The sequence below is a fragment of the Haematobia irritans genome, chromosome 5 (genome assembly GCF_050003625.1).
Source record: "Haematobia irritans isolate KBUSLIRL chromosome 5, ASM5000362v1, whole genome shotgun sequence".
NCBI lineage: Eukaryota > Metazoa > Arthropoda > Insecta > Diptera > Muscidae > Haematobia > Haematobia irritans.
The window spans coordinates 136,534,865-136,560,117 of NC_134401.1; the positions used below are offsets into that span (position 1 = coordinate 136,534,865).

The 25,253-nt window shown below is 24.1% G+C and overlaps 1 protein-coding gene and 1 long non-coding RNA gene across 3 annotated transcripts in view; both read right to left on the bottom strand.

Annotated features, from left to right (window-relative positions):
• The window catches only part of Dgk (diacyl glycerol kinase 1), a 372,554-nt gene that overhangs the window by 74,846 nt on the left and 272,455 nt on the right, over positions 1 to 25,253 (bottom strand). For both annotated transcript variants that reach the window (XM_075313077.1, XM_075313076.1), the window contains exons 8-9: positions 18,813 to 18,935; positions 18,355 to 18,479 (exon numbers count right to left, since the gene is read on the bottom strand). In XM_075313077.1, coding sequence (XP_075169192.1) covers positions 18,355 to 18,479; positions 18,813 to 18,935 — 248 coding nt within the window. The remainder of the gene's footprint in view (positions 1 to 18,354; positions 18,480 to 18,812; positions 18,936 to 25,253) is intronic.
• LOC142241435 (uncharacterized) lies at positions 3,766 to 4,377 on the bottom strand. Its single transcript, XR_012723635.1, has 3 exons — positions 4,293 to 4,377; positions 3,979 to 4,237; positions 3,766 to 3,899 (listed from the first exon to the last, which is right to left on the bottom strand). It is a non-coding gene; the product is annotated as an uncharacterized LOC142241435 (long non-coding RNA).

Here is a 25,253-nt window from a genome sequence, read left to right on the forward strand (position 1 = left end):
GCCGGAATAGCCCGAATTTCTTCGGAAATGTTGTCTTCCAAAGCTGGAATAGTTGCTGGCTTATTTCTGTAGACTTTAGACTTGACGTAGCCCCACAAAAAATAGTCTAAAGGCGTCAAATCGCATGATCTTGGTGGCCAACTTACCGGTCCATTTCTTGAGATGAATTGTTCTCCGAAGTTTTCCCTCAAAATGGCCATAGAATCGCGAGCTGTGTGGCATGTAGCGCCATCTTGTTGAAACCACATGTCAACCAAGTTCAGTTCTTCCATTTTTGGCAACAAAAAATTTGTTAGCATCGAACGATAGCGATCGCCATTCACCGTAACGTTGCGTCCAACAGCATCTTTGAAAAAATACGGTCCAATGATTCCACCAGCGTACAAACCACACCAAACAGTGCATTTTTCGGGATGCATGGGCAGTTCTTGAACGGCTTCTGGTTGCTCTTCACTCCAAATGCGGCAATTTTGCTTATTTACGTAGCCATTCAACCAGAAATGAGCCTCATCGCTGAACAAAATTTGTCGATAAAAAAGCGGATTTTCTGCCACTGATTTTGGTAATAAAATTCAATGATTTGCAAGCGTTGCTCGTTAGTAAGTCTATTCATGATGAAATGTCAAAGCATACTGAGCATCTTTCTCTTTGACACCATGTCTGAAATCCCACGTGATCTGTCAAATACTAATGCATGAAAATCCTAACCTCAAAAGAATCACCCTTTACTTCAATTTTCTATATACAGAAATAAAATGTTGTTAAAAATCTATAAAAATAAAATTTTGCAAAAATTTTCTATAGAAATAAAATTGTGGAAAAATTTTCTATAGAAATAAAATTTTGCACAAATTTTCTATAGAAATAAAATTTTGCAAGAACTTTCCATAGAAATAAACTTTTGCAACATTTTCTATAGAACTAAACATTTTACAAAATTTTCTATAGAAATAAAATTTTGACAAAATTTCTATATTCAACTTTTGCAAAAATTTTCTATAGAACTAACATTTTGACAAAATTTTCTATAAAAATAAAATGTTGACAAAATTTTCTTTAGAAATAAAATTTTGCAAAAATATTCTATAGAAATAACATTTTGCAAAAATTCTCTATAGAAATAAGATTTTGCAAAAAGATTCTATAAAAATAAAATTTTGCAAACATATTCTATGAAAATAACATTTTGCAAAAATTTTCTATAGAAATAAAATTTTTAAACATATTCTATGAAAAAAAACAAATTTTGCAAAAAGTTTCTATAGAAGTAAAATTTGGCAAAAACTTTTTATAGAAATGAAATTTTGCACAAATTTTCTATAGAAATAAAATTTTGCAAAAATTTTCCATAGAAATAAAATTGTGCAAAAATTTTCTATAGAAACAAAATTTTGTAAAAATTTTCTATAAAAACAAAATTTTGCAAAAATTTTCTATAGAAACAAAATTTTGTAAAAATTTTCTATAAAAACAAAATTTTGCCAAAAAATTTCAAATTTTCTTTAGAAATAAAATTGTGCAAAAACTTTCAAGAGATATAAAATTTGCAAACAATTTCTATAGAAATAAAATTGTGCAAACATTTTCTGAAGAAATAAAATTTTGCAAAAATTTTCTAGAGAAATACAATTTTGCAAAAAGAAAAAAAATATATATATATATATATATATATATATATATATATATATATATATATATATATATATATATATATATATATATATATATATATATATATACATATATATATATATATATATATATATATATATATATATATATATATATATATATATATATATTATATATATATATATATATATATATATATATATATATATATATATATATATATATATATATATATATATATATATATATATATATATATATATATATATATATATATAATATATATATATATATATATATATATATAAAAATATATATGTATATATATAAAAAATGTTCTATAAAAATAAAATTTTGCAAACATATTCTATGAAAATAACATTTTGCAAAAATTTTCTATAGAAATAAAATTTTTAAACATATTCTATGAAAAAAAAAAAAAAATTTTGCAAAAGTTTCTATAGAAGTAAAATTTGGCAAAAACTTTTTTATAGAAATAAAATATATATATATATATATATATAATATATATATATATATATATATATATATATATATATATATATATATATATATATATATATATATATATATATATATATATATATATATATATATATATATATATATATATATATATATATATATATATATATATATATATATATATATATATATATATATACATATACATATATATTATATATATTATATATATATATATATATATATATATATATACATATACATATATATATATATATATATATATATATATATATATATATATATATATATATATATATATATATATATATATATATATATATATATATATATATATATATATATATATATATATATATATATATATATATATATATATATATATATATATATATATATATATATATATATATATTCTATAGAAATAAAATTTTGCAAAAATTTTCCAAAGAAATAAAATTTTGCAAACAATTTATACAGAAATTAAATATTTATACAAAATTTTGCCACAATAAAAAAATTAAATTTTGCAAAAAATTTCTATAGAAATAAAATTTTGCAAACAATTTCTATAGAAATAAAATTGTCCAAAAATTTTCTAAAGAAATACAATTTTGCAAAAATTTTCTAAAGAAATACAATTTTGCAAAAATTTTCTAAAAAAATACAATTTTGCAAAAATTTTCTTTACAAATAAAATTTTTGCAAACATTTTCTATAGAAATAAACTTTTATAAAAATTTTGTATAAAAATAAAATTTTGCAAAAAATTTCTATAGAAATTAAAATTTGCAAAAATTTTCTGTAGAAATAAAATTTTCCAAAAATTTTCTAGAGAAATGAAATTTTTTAAAAATTTACTATAAAAATAAAATTTTGCAAAAAATTTTCTATAGAAATATAATTTTGCAAAAAATTTCTATAGAAATAAAATTTTGCAAAAATTTTCTATAGAAATAAAATTATGCAAAATTTTCAATAGAAATTAAATTTTGCAAACATTTTCTATAGAAATTAAAATTTGCAAAAATTTTCTGTAGAAATAAAATTTTCCAAAAATTTTCTAGAGAAATGAAATTTTGTAAAAATTTACTATAAAAATAAAATTTTGCAAAAAGATTTCTATAGAAATAAAATTTTGCAAAAATTTTCTATAGAAATAAAATTTTGCAAAAATTTTCTATAGAAATAAAATTATGCAAAATTGTCTATAGAAAGTAAATTTTGCAAACCCGTGTAAAAATTGGTGGATCTGGCCAGATATTATTAGATCTCCTGCCATATCTGATTAGATATGTAGGCAGATCTGGACAGATCCGAAAAATGGTAATATCTGATCAGATCTAATTCTAAAGGAATTAGATCTGACCAGATCTCAAATTTGGCCCACATCTAATTATATCTAATTTGATATAATTAGATGTTAATATATCTAATTATATATAATTTTATCTACAAATTTCCAAAATTAGTGAAATTACAGTAATTAATAAAATAGATTTATTTTATGTTTTTATAATGAAAAGAGTATTTAATATTATAAGTTGGATCAAACATATGTACATTATATATATGTCTAGGTATAAAAGTCTACGAATTAAAAAAAAAAAACAACAACAACAGCAAAAACAAAATATATATACATAGCCACCAAGGGTTCTGGCATTTAAATTTCCCAAGGCGTTTGTACATTGCTCTCTGCAAACATTTCTTTAAATGAGTCTCGTAATTCCTTTATTTGGCTACTCGGAATGAAAACTCTGAAAAATATAAAATATACAGAAGAATTATCAGTCTAACATATTTAAAGATATATTTGCAAATAATACATATAATTACCAAAATTTGCTTCTCGTACCCAATAATTTAAACCAGCACTGTATTGAATGGTTTGTGCGAAGCTCCAAATACCATACTATGAAAAATTGCACGGGAATGTATCCGGTTCACAATCCAAATCATCTCCAAATTTGTATTCTTTTTGAAATTGGATAATACTTCCTTCTATCGCAACTTCGGATATGGCCTGGTCACAAATCTTTACGTTGCTCCGCTGTCATCTTTTAATCTTTTCCTGGACTACCACAAATTCATCCTCCTAAAACAGAGAAAATATTCAATATATAAAAATAGGAACAAAACAATAAACTTACCTTCTCATACTCCTTTATCTTCCTCGAAAAATGAGATTTTAAATGAAATAAAAATATGAAACTCGCATTATAAAATATTTGATATATTTTTTTTTTTCAAATTTAATAACAACAGGCGTTGCTAATGGTGATAGTTATGGGGTGACATTTTTGAAAACAAAAAGACAGTTGTGTCTGAAAGTTAAGCATTTCATGAAGACACTTGTTTTGATGTGCGACCAAACATACGTGCTTGTAACCAAGTATATCACGTTAGTATTCTCGTAACAAACACATTATTTTTACACACAAACATATACAAATATTTTTTTATCCGTGTTACACAGCTGGTTCATGATTTAATGCGATATATATAATTAGATATGGAGCTATATATAGTATATATAATTAGATATGATGTCATATATGAAGATATATAATTAGATCTTACCAGATATGACTGATATAAATAGATATAACAACATATATAATGAGATCTTGAATCAGATCTAATCATATATAGCACTATACATAACATATCTCCATAGATCTATTTATATCTACAACCATATCTGAGCAGATATAATTATATATACTTTGATATTATTAGACATGATTAGATCTCTCAATTTTTACACGGGAACATTTTCTATAGAAATAAAATTTTGCAAAAATTTTCTATAGAAGTAAAATTTGGCAAAAAAATTTTATAGAAATAAAATTTTGCACAAATTTTCTATAGAAATAAAATTTTGCAAAAATTTTCGATAGAAATAAAATTTTTGCAAAGTTTTCGATAGAAATAAAATTTTGCAAACTATTTATACAGAAATGAAATATTGCAAAAATTTTCTATAGAATAAAAATTTTGCCAAAATAAAAAAAAAAAAATAATTTTGCAAAAAATTTTTATAGAAATAAAATTGTGCAAAAGTTTTGTAGAGAAATAAAGTTTTGCTTAAACTTTCTAGAGAAATAAAATTTTGCAAACAATTTCTATAGAAATAAAATTGTGCAAACATTTTCTGAAGAAATAAAATTTTGCAAAAATTTTCTTTAGAAATAAAAGTTTGCAAAAATTTTTCTATAGAAATAAACTTTTGTAAAAATTTTCTATAAAAATAAAATTTTGCAAAAAAATTTCTATAGAAATTAAAATTTGCAAAAATTTTCTATAAAAATACAATTTCGCAAAAAAATTCTATAGAAATAAAATTTTGCAAAAAATTTCAATGAAAATAAAATTTTGACAAATTTGTTAGATTATTGGCATTGTGGCCGAAGCCGAATATTTTCCTGAAATTTGTAATTAAAAAATGTTGGAGTGTTTTAGTGTAATCTTAGCAAATATATGGGCATGGAGTCATGTTTTTTCTACATATAGGACTTTGAGCTTTCTCAAAACATGAATTTGATGGTTCATTATCACAATGGACTGAATAGTCTAAGTGAGCCTTAATTTTAATCGAGCTGCCACTTTAACCGCTTTAATTTGATGGATCATTCTCCGTATAGTCCTGACTTGGCACCGAATGACTTCATATTTTCGCGTACATAAAAAATAAAATGAAAAGTCAACGTTTTCCGTCACCTGAATATAACTTAATCCTTAATCAGAGTGTTAAAAGTGTTTCGACAATTTCCTCGAACGCATGCATGGGGCATATTTTGAAAAACACTAAAGTGATTTTCCATGATTAATATTTTTTTTAGTTATCCAATCAGAAATCCTTACGACAACCCTCGAAACCATATCTCTTAATTAGTATTGCATTTATTATTTTTATTATATTTCCTTTAAAGCGACTTAAACTTTTTTTTTTTGTGATTTATTTGTCTTCCTTAACGACCTATAAAACTTCATCATCTATTTTGCCTTGGTTGGTGCTAACCATCTCTAAAGAAATTTTCTGTAACATTTCCCTAAAGTGAACAAAAACAGAAACAATTCATAAATCTCAGTTTGTTAGTTAGTTAGACCTCTGCGTAGTTGGTTATAGCTTTTTTTAGTGGCACTTTAAGTTCCAACTATGGACGCACTAACAATTAAATGAAATTTATATTCAAGTTTGTTGTTGTGCTTTCATTATTAGAAAGTTCTCTACAAAAAGCCATGAAATTCTATTGAGCCAAATAAATGTGAGTCTGGCAAACTGGGGGAGGCAAAAGTACTTTCAACTTTGTTGTTTTAAAAGGAGGAAGGGAAATGGAGAACGTTATGTCAAAGTCATTTGATTCACTGAAAAATCCACCCGGTTGGAAAATGTAGGTTAATTTTAGAAATTTTTAAAAAGAAATTTAAAATTTTTAACTAAACTAAAAAAAAATAATTTTCCACAAATTTTAGAAAATTTTCTCAGAATTTTATCTATATAGACAATATTCTCAAAATTGTATTTTTATAGAAAATTTTATCTCTACAGAAAATTTTGTCAAAATTTTATCTCTATAAAAAATTTGTCAAAACTTTATATTTATAGAAAATTTTCTCAACATTTTATCTCTATAGAAAATTTTGTAAACTTTTTATGTCTATAAAAAATTTTGTCAAAATTTTATTTCTATAGAAAATTTTACCAAAATTTTATCTCTATAGAAAATTTTAGCAAAATTTTATCTCTATAGAAAATTTTGTAAAAATTTTATCTCTATAGAAAATTTTGTGAAAATTTTATCTCTATAGAAAATTTTGTAAATTTTGCAAAAAATTTCTATAGAAATAAAATTTTGCAAACAATTTCTATAGAAATAAAATTGTCCAAAAATTTTCTAAAGAAATACAATTTTGCAAAAATTTTCTAAAGAAATACAATTTTGCAAAAATTTTCTAAAAAAATACAATTTTGCAAAAATTTTCTTTACAAATAAAATTTTTGCAAACATTTTCTATAGAAATAAACTTTTATAAAAATTTTGTATAAAAATAAAATTTTGCAAAAAATTTCTATAGAAATTAAAATTTGCAAAAATTTTCTGTAGAAATAAAATTTTCCAAAAATTTTCTAGAGAAATGAAATTTTTTAAAAATTTACTATAAAAATAAAATTTTGCAAAAAATTTTCTATAGAAATATAATTTTGCAAAAAATTTCTATAGAAATAAAATTTTGCAAAAATTTTCTATAGAAATAAAATTATGCAAAATTTTCAATAGAAATTAAATTTTGCAAACATTTTCTATAGAAATTAAAATTTGCAAAAATTTTCTGTAGAAATAAAATTTTCCAAAAATTTTCTAGAGAAATGAAATTTTGTAAAAATTTACTATAAAAATAAAATTTTGCAAAAAGATTTCTATAGAAATAAAATTTTGCAAAAATTTTCTATAGAAATAAAATTTTGCAAAAATTTTCTATAGAAATAAAATTATGCAAAATTGTCTATAGAAAGTAAATTTTGCAAACATTTTCTATAGAAATAAAATTTTGCAAAAATTTTCTATAGAAGTAAAATTTGGCAAAAAAATTTTATAGAAATAAAATTTTGCACAAATTTTCTATAGAAATAAAATTTTGCAAAAATTTTCGATAGAAATAAAATTTTTGCAAAGTTTTCGATAGAAATAAAATTTTGCAAACTATTTATACAGAAATGAAATATTGCAAAAATTTTCTATAGAATAAAAATTTTGCCAAAATAAAAAAAAAAAAATAATTTTGCAAAAAATTTTTATAGAAATAAAATTGTGCAAAAGTTTTGTAGAGAAATAAAGTTTTGCTTAAACTTTCTAGAGAAATAAAATTTTGCAAACAATTTCTATAGAAATAAAATTGTGCAAACATTTTCTGAAGAAATAAAATTTTGCAAAAATTTTCTTTAGAAATAAAAGTTTGCAAAAATTTTTCTATAGAAATAAACTTTTGTAAAAATTTTCTATAAAAATAAAATTTTGCAAAAAAATTTCTATAGAAATTAAAATTTGCAAAAATTTTCTATAAAAATACAATTTCGCAAAAAAATTCTATAGAAATAAAATTTTGCAAAAAATTTCAATGAAAATAAAATTTTGACAAATTTGTTAGATTATTGGCATTGTGGCCGAAGCCGAATATTTTCCTGAAATTTGTAATTAAAAAATGTTGGAGTGTTTTAGTGTAATCTTAGCAAATATATGGGCATGGAGTCATGTTTTTTCTACATATAGGACTTTGAGCTTTCTCAAAACATGAATTTGATGGTTCATTATCACAATGGACTGAATAGTCTAAGTGAGCCTTAATTTTAATCGAGCTGCCACTTTAACCGCTTTAATTTGATGGATCATTCTCCGTATAGTCCTGACTTGGCACCGAATGACTTCATATTTTCGCGTACATAAAAAATAAAATGAAAAGTCAACGTTTTCCGTCACCTGAATATAACTTAATCCTTAATCAGAGTGTTAAAAGTGTTTCGACAATTTCCTCGAACGCATGCATGGGGCATATTTTGAAAAACACTAAAGTGATTTTCCATGATTAATATTTTTTTTAGTTATCCAATCAGAAATCCTTACGACAACCCTCGAAACCATATCTCTTAATTAGTATTGCATTTATTATTTTTATTATATTTCCTTTAAAGCGACTTAAACTTTTTTTTTTTGTGATTTATTTGTCTTCCTTAACGACCTATAAAACTTCATCATCTATTTTGCCTTGGTTGGTGCTAACCATCTCTAAAGAAATTTTCTGTAACATTTCCCTAAAGTGAACATAAACAGAAACAATTCATAAATCTCAGTTTGTTAGTTAGTTAGACCTCTGCGTAGTTGGTTATAGCTTTTTTTAGTGGCACTTTAAGTTCCAACTATGGACGCACTAACAATTAAATGAAATTTATATTCAAGTTTGTTGTTGTGCTTTCATTATTAGAAAGTTCTCTACAAAAAGCCATGAAATTCTATTGAGCCAAATAAATGTGAGTCTGGCAAACTGGGGGAGGCAAAAGTACTTTCAACTTTGTTGTTTTAAAAGGAGGAAGGGAAATGGAGAACGTTATGTCAAAGTCATTTGATTCACTGAAAAATCCACCCGGTTGGAAAATGTAGGTTAATTTTAGAAATTTTTAAAAAGAAATTTAAAATTTTTAACTAAACTAAAAAAAAATAATTTTCCACAAATTTTAGAAAATTTTCTCAGAATTTTATCTATATAGACAATATTCTCAAAATTGTATTTTTATAGAAAATTTTATCTCTACAGAAAATTTTGTCAAAATTTTATCTCTATAAAAAATTTGTCAAAACTTTATATTTATAGAAAATTTTCTCAACATTTTATCTCTATAGAAAATTTTGTAAACTTTTTATGTCTATAAAAAATTTTGTCAAAATTTTATTTCTATAGAAAATTTTACCAAAATTTTATCTCTATAGAAAATTTTAGCAAAATTTTATCTCTATAGAAAATTTTGTAAAAATTTTATCTCTATAGAAAATTTTGTGAAAATTTTATCTCTATAGAAAATTTTGTGAAAATTTTATCTCTATAGAAAATTTTGTGAAAATTGTATCTCTATAGAAAATTTTGTGAAAATTTTATCTCTATAGAAAATTTTGTGAAAATTTTATCTCTTTAGAAAATTATGTCAACATTTTATTTCTATAGAAAATTTTTCGGAATTTTATCTCTAAAAATGTTGACAAAGTTTTATATCTAAATATTTTGACAAAATTTTATCTCTATAGAAAAGTTTGACAAAATTTTATCTCTATAGAAAAGTTTGACAAACTTTTATCTCTATAGAAAATGTCAAAATATTATCTCTATAGAAAATTTTGTCAAAATTTTATCTCTATAGATTTTTTTTTTAATTTTATTTCTATAAAAAATTTTGTCAAAATTTTATATCTATAGAAAATTTTGTCAAAATTTTATCTGTATAGAAAATGTTGTCAAAATTTTTTCTCTATAGAAAACTTTATCTCTAAAGAAAATTTTGTCAAAATTTTATCTCTATAGAAAATTTTGTCAAATTTTCTATAGAAATAAAATTTTGCAAAAATTTTCGATAGAAATAAAATTTTTGCAAAGTTTTCGATAGAAATAAAATTTTGCAAACTATTTATACAGAAATGAAATATTGCAAAAATTTTCTATAGAATAAAAATTTATCTCTAAAGAAAATTTTGTCAAAATTTTATCTCTATAGAAAATTTTGTCAAAATTTTATCTCTATAGAACATTTTGTCAAAATTTTATCTCTATAGAAAATTTTGTCAAAATTTTATCTCTATAGAAAATTTTGTCAAAATTTTATCTCTATAGAACATTTTGTCAAAATTTTATCTCTATAGAAAATTTTGTCAAAATTTTATCTCTATAGAAAAGTTTGACAAAATTTTATCTCTATAGAAAATTTTGTCAAAATTGTATCTCTATGAATTTTGACAAAATTTTATCTCTAAAAATTTTGACAAAATTTTATCTCTATAGAAAAGTTTGACAAACTTTTGTCTCTATAGATTTTTTTTTTAAATTTTATTTCTATAAAATTTTTTGTCAAAATTTTATATCTATAGAAAATTTTGTCAAAATTTTATCTGTATAGAAAATGTTGTCAAAAGTTTTTCTCTATAGAAAACTTTATCTCTATAGAAAATTTTGTCAAATTTTTATCTCTATAGAAAATTTTGTCAAAATTTTATCTCTATAGAAAATTTTGTCAAAATTTTATTTCTATAGAAAATTTTGTCAAAATGTTATCTCTATAGAAAATTTTGTCAAAATTTTATCTCTATAGAACATTTTGTCAAAATTTTATCTCTATAGAAAATTTTGTCAAAATTTTATCTCTATAGAAAATTTTTGTCAAAATTTTATCTCTATAGAACATTTTGTCAAAATTTTATCTCTATAGAAAATTTTGTCAAAATTTTATCTCTATAGAAAAGTTTGACAAAATTTTATCTCTATAGAAAATTTTGTCAAAATTGTATCTCTATGAATTTTGACAAAATTTTATCTCTAAAAATTTTGACAAAATTTTATCTCTATAGAAAAGTTTGACAAACTTTTGTCTCTATAGATTTTTTTTTTAAATTTTATTTCTATAAAATTTTTTGTCAAAATTTTATATCTATAGAAAATTTTGTCAAAATTTTATCTGTATAGAAAATGTTGTCAAAATTTTTTCTCTATAGAAAACTTTATCTCTATAGAAAATTTTGTCAAATTTTTATCTCTATAGAAAATTTTGTCAAAATTTTATCTCTATAGAAAATTTTGTCAAAATTTTATTTCTATAGAAAATTTTGTCAAAATGTTATCTCTATAGAAAATTTTGTCAAAATTTTATCTCTATAGAACATTTTGTCAAAATTTTATCTCTATAGAAAATTTTGTCAAAATTTTATCTCTATAGAAAATTTTTGTCAAAATTTTATCTCTATAGAAAATTTTGTCAAAATTTTAGCTCTATAGAAAATTTTGTCAAAATTTTATCTCTATAGAAAATTTTGTCAAAATTTTATCTCTATAGAAAATTTTGTCAAAATTTTATCTCTATAGAAAATTTTGTCAAAATTTTATCTCTATAGAAAATTTTGTCAAAATTTTATCTCTATAGAAAATTTTGTCAAAATTTTATCTTTATAGAATGTTTTGTCAAAATTTTATTTTTATAGAAAGTTTTGTCAAAATTTTATCTCTATAGAAAATTTTGTCAAAATTTTATCTCTATAGAACATTTCGTCAAAGTTTTATTTCTATAGAAAATTTTGTCAAAATTTTATCTCTATAGAAAATTTTTTCAAAATTTTATCTATATAGAAAATTTTGTCAAAATTTTATCTCTATAGAAAATTTTGTCAAAATTTTATCTCTATAGAAAATTATGTCAACATTTTATCTCTATAGAAAATTTTGTCAAAATTTTATCTCTATAGAAAATTTTGTCCAAATTTTATCTTTATAGAAAATTTTGTCAAAATTTTATCTGTATAGAAAATGTTGTCAAAATTTTTTCTCTATAGAAAACTTTATCTCTATAGAAAATTTTGTCAAAATTTTATTTCTATAGAAAATTATGTCAAGATTTTAGTTCTATAGAAAATTTTGTCAAAATTTTATTTCTGTAGAAAATTTTGTCAAAATTTCATCTCTATAGAAAATTTTGTCAAAATTTTATTTCTATAGAAAATTTTGGCGAAATTTTATTTCTATACAAAATTTTGTCAAAATTTTATTTGTATAGAAAATTTTGTCAAAATTTTATTTCTATACAAAATTTTGTCAAAATTTTATTTCTATACACAATTTGAAGAAAATTTTATAGAAAATTTTGTCAAAATTTTATTTCTATAGAAAATTTTGTCAAATTTTATTTCTATAGAACATTTTGTCAAAATTTTATCTCTATAGAAAATTTTGTCAAAATTTTATCTCTATAGAAAATTATGTCAACATTTTATCTCTATAGAAAATTTTGTCCAAATTTTATCATTATAGAAAATTTTTTCAAAATTTTATCTCTATAGAAAATTTTTTCAGAATTATATTTCAATAGAAAATTTTGTTAAAATTTTATTTCTATAGAAAATTTTGTCAAAAATTTTTTCTATAGAAAATTTTATAAAAATTTTCTTTCTATCGAAAATTTTGTCAAAATTTTATTTCTATAGAAAATTTTGTTAAATTTTTATTTCTTTAGAAAATTTTGTTAAAAGTTTTATTTCTATGAAAAATCTTATAAAATTTTTTATTTCTATGAAACATTTTGTCAAAATTTTATTTCTATAGAAAATTTTATCAAAATTGTATCTTTATAGAAAATTTTATCAAAATTTTATCTTTACAGACTTCACCTTTCTATGGTTCTGATTTCCATTAGGCCATAATTTGGATTTTCGATCCCCAACACAATATTGGTCCATTTTCCTACTGCGAGGCCTGTTACGGAGTCATTGAACGTGTTTAGAGAGCATTCTGTTAAATGGCCAAATATTTTTTTTAATTGACCGAAAAGATCGGACAGTGACCAATTCCAAATACTGTGCCAATATTCACTCATTCTTTTTACCAAATGCAACGTGGCAGCAGATGTTAAGCAATGAACGAATTTCAAGACACATTCCATGAATAATTTACAGAAATACATATCCTCGTTCTTGCGTTGAGCTGTGAGCTTTTGAATGATTTTTATTTCGTTTTTTTTTTTGTAAATTTTTTTGTTTGATTTTTTTTTTTTACAAAGGAGCTGCAGACTATAACGCTCTTTCGTGTGCAGCATCCGCTCTAGAAAAATGTTTAAATATTTACTGTCTCTCAGCAGTACAACTCATGTCTTTTATTATTTAAGATATTTGCTTGGCAAACTGCCAGTCTACAATCTCACATTCAGACACCAATGAAAAAAAAACAAAGTCGGGACATTTCCCTTGCCGCCAACTCCTGGTGAATTTGTTTCTTGGAAAGTACTCTCAAGGTGTGTAAATTGTTTTATGTGGTGACAGATGTAATCTACGGCAAAGATAGCAGGGTATTTCACGCATGCATACACTCATACGCATACACCAACGGTCCTCAGATGAGATCCTTTTTGAGAGTGTAGTTGTTTAATTTATTCTGGGTGTACTTTTCACATTTGAATTATGCGAGAAATTGAAGTAATATTTCGCATTTATTTATGAATATTTATTTCTTAAATGGAGAATTTATTGCAAAGAGTTTCATTGAAGTTTGTAAAAATTTTCATGGAGGTTAAGAAGGTGTAAGATGAACTAAATTAATGTCAGTTTAATGTAAATTGTACTCCATCCGAAAGGAAAGCAGTCTCTCGAGAAATCAATTCGTGCCACATGAGAAATGAGTTTGAAACTTGAAATTTTGCATGCAAGTAGCAGTGTACGCTTGATACGATGGTGTTGCCTTGTATTTGGCGGGATCTATAGAATTTTTTTGAAATATTTTATTTCTATAGAAAATTTGGTCAAAATTGTATTTCTATGGAAAATTTTGTCAACATTTTATTTATAAAGAACATTTTGTCAAAATGTTATTTCTATAAAAATTGGCAGGATCTATAGACATTTTTTGAAAAATTTAATTTTTATAGAAATTTTTTGAAACATTTTATTTTTATAGAAAATTTATGCAAAATTTTATTTCTAAAGAAAATTTTGTCAAAATATTATTTCTATAGAAAATGTTGTCAAAATTTTATATATATAGAAAAATTTGGAAAAGTTTTATTTTTATAGAAAATTTTGTCAAAATTTTATTAGTATAGAAATTTTTGTCAAAATTTTATTTCTATAGAAAATTTTGAAAAAAATTTATTACTATAGAAAAAATTTTGTTTCTAAAGAAAATTTTGTAAAAATTTTATTTGTATAAAAATTTTTGCAAAATTTTATTTCTAAAGAAAATTTTGTCAAAATTTTATTTCTATAGAAAATGTTGTCAAAATTTTATTTCTATAGAAAATTTTGTCAAAATTTTATTTCTATAGAAAATGTTGTCAAAATTTTATATCTATAGAAAAATTTGGTAAAGTTTAATTTTTATAGAAAATTTTGTCAAAATTTTATTAGTATAGAAAATTTTGTCAAAATTTTATTTCTATAGAAAATTTTGAAAAAAAAATTTATTACTATAGAAAAATTTTTGTTTCTAAAGAAAATTTTGTAAAAATTTTATTTCTATAAAAATTTTTGCAATATTTTATTTCTATAGAAAAATTTATTTCTATAGAAAATTTTTAAAAATTTTTATTACTATAGAAACAATTTTATTTCTATAAAAAATTTTGCAAAATTTTATGTCTATAAAATTTTTTGTACAAATTTATTTCTATAAAATTTTTGTAAAATGTTATTTCTACGGAAAATTCTCGCAAAAATGTATTTCTATAGAAATTTTGTCAAAATTTTATTTCTATAGAAAATTTTGTCAAACTTTTATTTCTATAGAAAATTTTGTCAAGATATTATTTCTATAGAAAATTTTTACACAAGGTTATTACTATAGAAAATTTTTGAAAAATGTTATTTCTTTAGAAAATTTTGCCACAATTTTTTTTCTAGAGAACATTTTTGCAAAATTTTATTTCTATAGAGAATGTTTGGAAAATTTTATTTCTATAGAAAGTTTTTCAAAATTTTGTTTTTATAAAATATTTTTCAAAATTTTATTTCTATGGAAAATTTTTGCAAAGCTTCCTTTCTATAGAAAATGTTTGCAAAATTTTGGTTCTATAGAAAATGTTTGAAAATTTTATTTCTATAGAAAATTTGTGCAAAATTTTATTTCTGTAGAAAATTTTGTTAAAATTTTATTTCCATAGAAAATTATGTCAAAATTTTATTTGTTTAGAAAATTTTGTCAAAATTTTATTTCTATAGAAATTTTTGTTAAAATTTTATTTCTATTGAAGTTTTTTGCAAAATTTTATTTCTATAGAAAATTTTTGCAAATTTTATTTCTATAGAAAATTTTTGCAAAATTTTATATCTATAGAAAATTTTTGCAAAATTTTATTTCTGTAGAAAATTTTGTTAAAATTTTATTTCCAAAGAAAATTATGTCAAAATTTTATTTCTATAGAAATTTTTGTTAAAATTTTATTTCTATAGAAGATTTTTGCAAAATTTTATTTCTATAGAAAATGTTTGCAAAATTTTGGTTCTATAGAAAATGTTTGCAAAATTTTATTTCTATAGAAAATTTGTGCAAAATTTTATTTCTGTAGAAAATTTTGTTAAAATTTTATTTCCATAGAAAATTATGTCAAAATTTTATTTATTTAGAAAATTTTGTCAACATTTTATTTCTATAAAAATTTTTGTTAAAATTTTATTTCTATAGAAAATTTTTGCAAAGTTTTATTTTTATAAAATATTTTTTCAAAATTTTATTTCTATGGCAAAGTTTTGCAAAGCTTCATTTCTATAGAAAATTTTTGCAAAATTTTGGTTATCTAGAAAAGGTTTGCAAAATTTTATTTCTATAGAAAATTTGTGTAAAATTTTATTTCTATAGAAAATTTTGTCAAAATTTTATTTCTTTAGAAATTTTTGTTAAAATTTTATTTCTATAGAAAATTTTTGCAAAATTTTATTTCTATAGAAAATTTTTGCAAAATTTTATTTCTATAGAAAATTTTTGCAAAATTTTGTATCTATAGAAAATTTTTGCAAATTTTTATTTTTATAAAATATTTTTTCAAAATTTTATTTCTATGAGAGAATATTTGCAAAGCTTCATTTGTATAGGTTAGGTTAGGTTAGGTTATGTGGCAGCCCGATGTATCAGGCTCACTTAGACTATTCAGTCCATTGTGATACCACAGTGGTGAACTTCTCTCTTATCACTGAGTGCTGCCCGATTCCATGTTAAGCTCAATGACAATTGACCTCCTTTTTATAGCCGAGTCCGAACGGCGTTCCACATTCCAGTGAAACCACTTAGAGATGCTTTGAAACCTCAGAAATGTCACGAGCATTACTGAAGTGGGATAATCCGCCGCTGAAAAACTTTTTGGTGTTCGGTCGTAGAAGGAATCGAACCCACGACCTTGTGTATGTAAGGTGGGCATGCTAATCATTGCACCACGGTGGCTTCATTTGTATAGAAAATTTTGCAAAATTTTGGTTATATAGAAAATGTTTGCAAAATTTCTATTTTATTTTATTTTATTTTATTTTGTTTTATTTATTTCTATAGAAAGTTTGTGCAAAATTTTATTTCTGTAGAAAATTTTGTTAAAATTTTATTTGTATAGAAAATTTTGTCAAAATTTTATTTCTGTAGAAATTTTTGTTAAAATTTTAGTGCTATAGAAAATTGTTGCAAAAGTTTATTTCTATAGAAAATTTTTGCAAAATTTAAAAAAAAAAAGTTTATTTCTACAGAAAATTTATAAAAAATTTTATTAGAAAATATTATTTCTATAAAAAAGTTTGTCAAAATTTTATTTCTATAGAAAATTTTGTAAAAATGTTATTTCTATACAAATTTTTGCAAAATTTTATTTCTATAAAATTTTTTGTAAAATTTTATTTCTACAGAAAATTCTAACAAAATTTTATTTCTACAGAAATTTTTGACAAAATTTTTCTACAGAAAATTTCTATAGAAAATATTGTCAAAATTTAATTCTAAGAAAATGTTGTCATTTTATTTCTATAGAAAATTTTTGCACAATTTTATTTCTATAGAAAATTTTGTCGAAATTTTATTTCTATATAAATTTTTTGCAAAATGTTATTTCTATAGAAAATTTTTGCAAAATTTTATTTCTATAGACAATTTTGGCAAAATTGTATTTCTATAGAAAATTTTTGTAGGTAGTTAATATATTTTTTCCCAAGTACATTTATATGGAAATGATTAATGATAACATTTGATTTCAAACTTTTAACTCTTCGAATTCCTTTCGCCTCCAATTAACATCGTTGTTAAAAAAATCTGTAATTTTTTCCCATATTTAGAATCCAAGCAATTGTGTAAAACTATTGCAGACTTCATGGAAAATCTTTTATTCAGGACAAGGGCGGAAATAGTGAGGGCATTTTATTATATTTTTATAACTACAGCATCCTTTTTTTTTCATAAGTAATTACACGCTTAATTAATCATGAACAAATGTTGGGTCAGAATTTAACTCACAGGTAATTGAGTAACTCTGGAGGTAGATAATGGTATGGTGGTGAGCGAGGAGAAAGTGTAAGCAATTAAGTAACTAATGACGCCATAGAAACCAAATCTATTGTAAAGAAAGAAGTCATTATAGGACTTTACTCATTCAAATAGAGGAATATAGAAAGTGAAGCCAAAGGGTATGCAATAAAAATAAAATTAGTAACAAATTTTGCTATCCTAAAATTATGTGAAGAAAAATTTGAATTTTTTAATGAATTTAATTTAATGGTTTGGTTTAATTTAATTTTAATTCAATTTATTTTAAATTTAATTTTTACAACACGGTGAAACCTCTCAGAAATGGACACCTGCGGTCGCCCAAATTTTGTCCACATTTGGGAGCTATGTACTTATGAGAGATTACTTTTCATGTTTTAATATAGCAAACGTCTCACAAAGGTTGTCCAAGTTTGAGAGGCTTCACTGTATTTGCTATATTTTTTAAATCAATTTTAAGCTTACCGGTCTCAATTCGCTAACATCCCATCCAAGGTATTCAGCCACAGCCATCATTTGATTAACAATAGCATCCATTTCGGCAGTATCCAAGACACCATTGCCATCGGTATCATAAAGGCGAAACATAACTGAAAAAAGAGGCCACCAATAAAATACTATGCAATGAAAAAATTCCAATAAATCCCTGAAAAATCCATCCCTTAAGATATGCTTCTATTTCATGGAGAACAAAAAATACCCATTCCCATTTTTATTCATTCCTCAACAAAAGACCAACCTCATAGAATATGCAATAACTTTTTTTTAATAATCTTTTGCCTTAAAATATGCAAAAGATATTTGACATTTCGTTATAGCCTTAATGCCACATATAAAAATAGCTTTGAGAGGAATCAGTTTTTTTCTTTTTTTTTTGCATTGCATTGACACTTTAATCTTAGCAAAATATCAACGATACTTACATTCCAGTTTATCCTCGGGTCGTCCAGCTTCCAACAGCGATAAATAACAGACCACATCCTTGAGTGGCACTTTCAGTGTTAACGGGTCAAAATGTGAAAGTTTCCTTGTTAATAACTTAATATCTGTAGGAAAGGAAGAAAAACAACGAGAGAACAAAGGCATTATAAACACATACACACGTACACATATGGTAGATGACAAGTATTCATTTTATTTGGGGGGGGCGAAAGCTATGTGAAAGGAAAAGTGTCGGTAGGGAAAAAGAGACTGTGGGTTTGTATGTGCCCGTTTGAATATTATTATACGGCGTTATGTTCTTGGTTTCCTTTTAATTACAATAAAAAAATTCAACAACTGTGCCTTATGAATATTTTTAGCCTTTTTGCAAAAGGTAAAGAACATGAGTATTTTTTATGAATAATTTAATCAAAAAACAGCAGCAGATGTTGTATAACATATTGTCAAAAATTTACTTTCCATAGGAGATAACCTCGAAATTCGTTTTTCATGAAAAATTTCGCAAAATTTACTTTCTATAGAAAATTTCGCCAGAATTATTTTCTGCGAAATTCACTTTCGCCAAATTTCGCCAAAATTCGAAATTTACTCTCTATAGGCAATTTGTTAAAATTTTCTCTATAGGAAATTTGGTCAAAATTTTCTTTCTTAGGGAAATTTTGTATAAATTACTTGCGAAAGGAAATTTTGCCGAAATTAATTTTGTCCAAATTTACTTTCTGTAAGAAATTTTGTCCAAATTTTCTTTCTGGAAGCCAGCGTGGTGCTCGATTCCTGCTTCAACCGAACACCAACAAGTTTTTCAACGGTGGGTTATCCCACCTCAGTAATGCTGGTGACATTTCTGAGTGCTTCAAAGCTTCTGTAAGTGGTTTCTCTGCAATGTGGAACGCCGTTCGGACTAGGCTATAAAAATGATGTCCCTTGTCATTGAGCTTAAGATCACAGCAAAAAATTTGGAAGTTCTTCTTAAGACACAACTTTAAAAGCACTTCCAAAAATGTTCTGTATTTTAACTACACAGGAAGTTCATTTGAGTCAATTTTTTATTACTCGCTTTTTTCATATTTTTAATGTGAAATTTAAAATTTTATTGTTTCAAATGGGTTAAAAATAGATTAAAAACAAGTAAGGAAAGTCTAAAGTCGGGCGGGGCCGACTATATTATACCCTGCACCACTTTGTAGATCTAAATTTTCGATACCATATCACATCCGTCAAATGTGTTGGGGGCTATAGAAAATTTCATCGACATTTACTATCCATAAGACATTTTTAAAAAATTCTCTTTCTATAGAAAATTTTGGAGAAATTTCTTATAGAAAATAAATTTCGATGAAATTTTTTTCTAAAGGATATTTCTTCCAAAGTTACACGACAATTACGTCTACATTTTCTTTCTATAGGAAATTTCGTCAAACTTTACTTTCTATAAAAAATTTCGTCGAAGTTTACTTTTTATAGGAAATATGGTTAAAATTTCTTTCTATAGGAATTTTCTTCGAAATCACTTTCTTTGAAAAATTTCGTAAAAATGTACATTCCATAAAAAATTTTTAAAAATTTACTTTATATAGAAAAATTTGTCTATAGATAATTTTTCCAAAATTTTCTTTCCAAAGAAAATTTAGTCCAATGAGACATTCGATAGGAAATTTCTTTGAATAGAAAATTTAGCTTAAAAAAAATGTCTTCAAAATTTTCCTTTTATAGGAAATTTCTTCAAGATTTACTTTCTATAGGAAATTTCGTCGATATTTAGTTTTTATAGGAAATTTCGTTGAAATTTATGTTCTATAGCAAATTTCTTAGAAATCATTTTCTATAGAAAATTTCATCAAAATTTACTTTCCAAAAAAAAGTTTAAACACTTTCTTTCTATAGGAAATTTCATCGAAATTTATTTTCAATAGGAATTTTCTTTCTAAAGAAAATTTTATCAATAGGAAATTTCTCCAAAATTTTCTTTCTAAAGGAAATTTCATCCAAAGTTACATTCGCTGTAAAATTTCTTCGAAGATTTAGTTTCAATCAGCAAATTCTTCAAAAGTTTCTTTCTGTAGGAAATATCGTCGCAACTTACGTTCTATAGAAAATTTCATCGAAAATTACTTTCTATAGGGAATTTGGTTAAAATTTATTTTCTATAGAAAATTCCTCCAAATAAGTTGCTATAAAAAAATTTCATCACAATTTACTTTCCATAAGAAATTTTAAAAAATTTCCTTTTTATGAAAAATTTTGTCGAGGAAATTTCTCTAAAATTTGCTTTTTAAAAGAAATTTCGTCACAATTTACTTTCTATAGCAAATTTCGTCAAAGTTTACTTTTTATAGGAAATTTCGTTGATACATACATTCTATTGCAAATTTCTTCGAAATCACTTTCTATGGAAAATTTCGTCAAATTTTACTTTCCATAAGCAATTTTTAAAAATTCTCTTTCTATAGAAAATTTCCTCGAAATTTATTTTCTGTAGGAAATTTCTTCAAAACTTTCTTTCTAAAGGAAATTTCGTCCAAATTTTTGTCAGTTACGTTAACATTTTCTTTCTATAGGAAATTTCGTCACAATTTACTTTCTATAGGAAATTTCGTCGAAGTCATAATTCTATAGAAAATTTTGTAGGAAATTTGGTTAAAATTTACTTTGTATAGAAAATTCCTCGAAATCACTTACTATAGAAAATTTCGTCACAATTTACGTTCCGTAAGAAATTTTTAAAAATTTGCTTTATATAGAAAATTTCGTCGAAATTTACATTCTAAAAGAAATTTGTTTCCAAATTTAATATCTATAGAAAGTTTCGTCTAAATTTAATTTCAAAATGCATTTATCATCTGCGATGTGCATTCGTGACTATTTGTTGTATGTTTTATTTCTATAAAAAATTTCATCGAAATTTAATTCCTATAAATTTACACATGGAAATTGTAAAGTACGAAATGTACTTTTTATAGGAAATTACGTCAAAATTTTCATTATTTAGGAAATTTCGTCGAAAGTTATTTTCTTTTGGAATTTTCGTCAAAATTTACCTTTTATACGAAATTGGGTCGAAAACTACTTTCTGTAAGAAATTTTGTCGGAATTTGATTTCGATAGGAAACTGCTGCGAAAATTTAAAATTTTAGAAAATTTCTTTTAAATTTACTTTATATAGAAAACTAGCGTAACCCGGCCCGCTTCGCTGCGCCTTCCGAAGCGTATTTGGAGGAACATTTTGCGTTAACTTGGTCAACTATATCCTTCGTGCTGAAAACAAATTCGAAAAGATTTGAATTCTTTTAAACAAAACGGACTACTTGCTGTTTCGTTTATAGGTAAAAATACGGCGGGAATGCATATGTAAAACGGTTCGTCTTAAAAAATGTCGTGAAGAGGTTGTACCCTTTCCTCCAAATTTTTTAGATAATGTTCTTTATTCAAGTGGTTGGACAATCGTCTATATTTCTTGTGAATTTTAAGTGTGGTTTGTCAAGGAAAGGTATCCTTCTCCTCAACATATCTGAAAATTAAGCACTATATTATAATAACATACAATAAAATATTGTTTCCCATCCAATAAATCGGAAAAAGCAAAAGTAGTGAAAAATGTTACCACATTAACATTTGCTAAAAAGTTGGAAAATGATGCACCCTCTACATTGGCTGCCAATTTCATGTAAATTTAAGTTCTTTACCAAAAAGAAGTCTGGCATAAGCCTGTGCAAAAATCATAAAATTATGTACCCAGTTCCCATTTACGGACAACCCTCTACTTTCAATTTAAGAAAAAAAAACGGACAAAAGGGAACCCTCCCCCCACCTTCGCTCCACTCCGACCTGATATCGGACTATGACGTACCCCTATATTAATTTCACAACTACTCAATGGTCCCTATAAATTCTATCGAAGTAAATCGACAAAGTTTATTTCAATTTTCCCCTTCTCAAACCAGATATCGAAAAATCATATACTAATTTCAAAATCATGTATAAATTTAATCACCTCCTCCCACGTCCCTGTAAATTTCAAGTAGATCTGAGATTTTTAAATTTTGCTCTATTGTTTTAAAGGAACGTAACTTTCCCCGATACAATATCGACAAACACCGTAGTGAATAGCACCCCTAACCTTCCCTGAAAATTCTTGAAACTTTCCTTCAAGTGTGGGGCAAGGAAGGTTGCCTCTTCGTTCATAACCTTCCCCCACTGCTTTTGTAAATTTCAAGAAAACTTACGATTTTTTTTTGCAGTTTTAGAGGAGGACCTCCTCCCCGACCAAATATCGAAAAGTGATGTAGCGTATCTTTTGTAAACGTCCCAGAAAATGTCAAGCAAATTATAATCCTAAAGGGGCGGCCTCTCTTCCGTCCAAATATTACAAAATCAGGTATCAACTCTTAATATCGTAACCTCTCCCCAGTCCTCTGTAAATTTCAAGTAACTCGGTAAAAGTTTAATTGTTTATCTGTATGTACTTAAGAGAAGCGGATGTCTCCCTATGCCCTTTTATTTTTATTAAAAAATCAGGAACCTGACATAAATTTCATAACTTCACCCATTTTTTCCGTAAAATGTCAGTCGGGGGAGTTTAGTTTTGTTTGTACTTTAAAAAAAAATCGGGCAAAGGGGTGGTCCCCTTCCCTGACCAAATATCGAAAAATAATGTAGCGGATTTTTGTCTAGATGCCAACCACAACATTCAATGAAAATTTTAAGCAAATCGCATAATTTTGTTCCAAGTTTCAAAAAGTAGGGCAAGGGGGAGGTCCCCCTCCCCATCCACATATGAAATCATCGGGTACCCCATATTAATTCCATAACCTCACCACATGTTCTCTGTAAATTTCAGATAATTTAGAGAATTTTAGTTTTTTCACTGTACTTGAAAAAAAGTCGAACAAAGGGGAGGCCCACCTCTGCCACCAAATATCGAAATAAAAAGTAGCGGATCTTTGTCTAGATGCCAACCCCAATCTTCAATGAAAATTTCAAGCAAATCGGTCAACTTTGGTCCAATTTTTAAAAAATCCGACGAAGGGGAAGTCCCCCTCCCCGACCATGTGTCACAAAATGAGGTACCCTATTTTCACCACATGAACGTCCCCTACGATCTCTGAAAGTTTCAAGTAAATCGGTTCAGCCGTTTCGGAGCCAACTCGGAACATACAAACAAACAAACAAATAAACAAACATAGATTGAATTTTATATATATAGATTTCGTCGAAATTTACTTTCTTCGAAATTTTCTGTCAACGGAAATTCTCCAAAATTTCTGTCTAAATGAAATTCGTCCAAAGATACTTTCGATAGGAATTTGGTTTCGATAGGAAATTTCTGCGATAATTTAAAAATTTAGAAAATTTCTTTTAAATTTACTTTATATTAATCGAAATTTATTTTCTATAGAAAATTTCGCCGAGGTTTCGTCGAAGTTCTATAGCAAATTTCGTCGAAATCATTTTCTATGGAAAATTTCATCGACATTTACTTTCCATAAGAAATTTTTAAAAATTATCTTTCTATAGAAATTTTTGGAGAAATTTCCTATAGAAAATAAATTTCGACGAAATTTTTTTTCTAAAGGATATTTCATCCAAAGTTACACGACAATTACGTCTACATTTTCTTTCTATAGGAAATTTCGTCAAACCTTACTTTCTATACAAGATTTCGTCGAAGTTTACTTTTTATAGGAAATATCGCTAAAATTTCTTCGAAATCACTTTCTATAAAAAATTTCGTCAAAATGTATATTCCATAAATAATTTTTAAAAATTTACTTTATGTAGAAGATTTCGTCGAAATTTACTTTCTTTGAAATATTCTGTCGAGAGAATTTTTCCAAAATTTTCTTTCTAAATGAAATTTGTCCAAAGATACTTTCGATGGAAAATTTCTTCGTATACGAAATATACTTTCTAAAACAAACTTCTTCAAAATTTTCTTTTTATAGGGAATTTCGTCATGGTTTACTTTCTATAGAAAATGTCATCAAAGTTTACTTTTTATAAGAAATTTCGTTGAAATTTACGTTCTATAGCAAATTTCTTCGAAATCACTTTCTATAGAAAATTTCATCAAATTTTACTTTCCATAATAAATTTTTAAAAATTTGATTAATATATAAAATTTCTTTTAAATTTACTTTATATAGAAAATTTCGTCGAAATTCACTGTCTATAGGAAATTTCTTCGAAATTTTCTGTCAAGGGAATTTCTCCAAAATTTTCTTTCTAAATGAAATTCGTCTAAAGATACTTTCGATAGGAATTTGATTTCGATAGGAAATTTCTGCGATTATTTAAAAATTTAGAAAATTTCTTTTAAATATAGAAAATTTCGTCGAAATTTACTTTCTTCGAAATTTTCTGTCAAGGGAATTTCTCCAAAATTGTCTTTCTAAATGATGAAATTCGTCCAGAGATACTTTCGA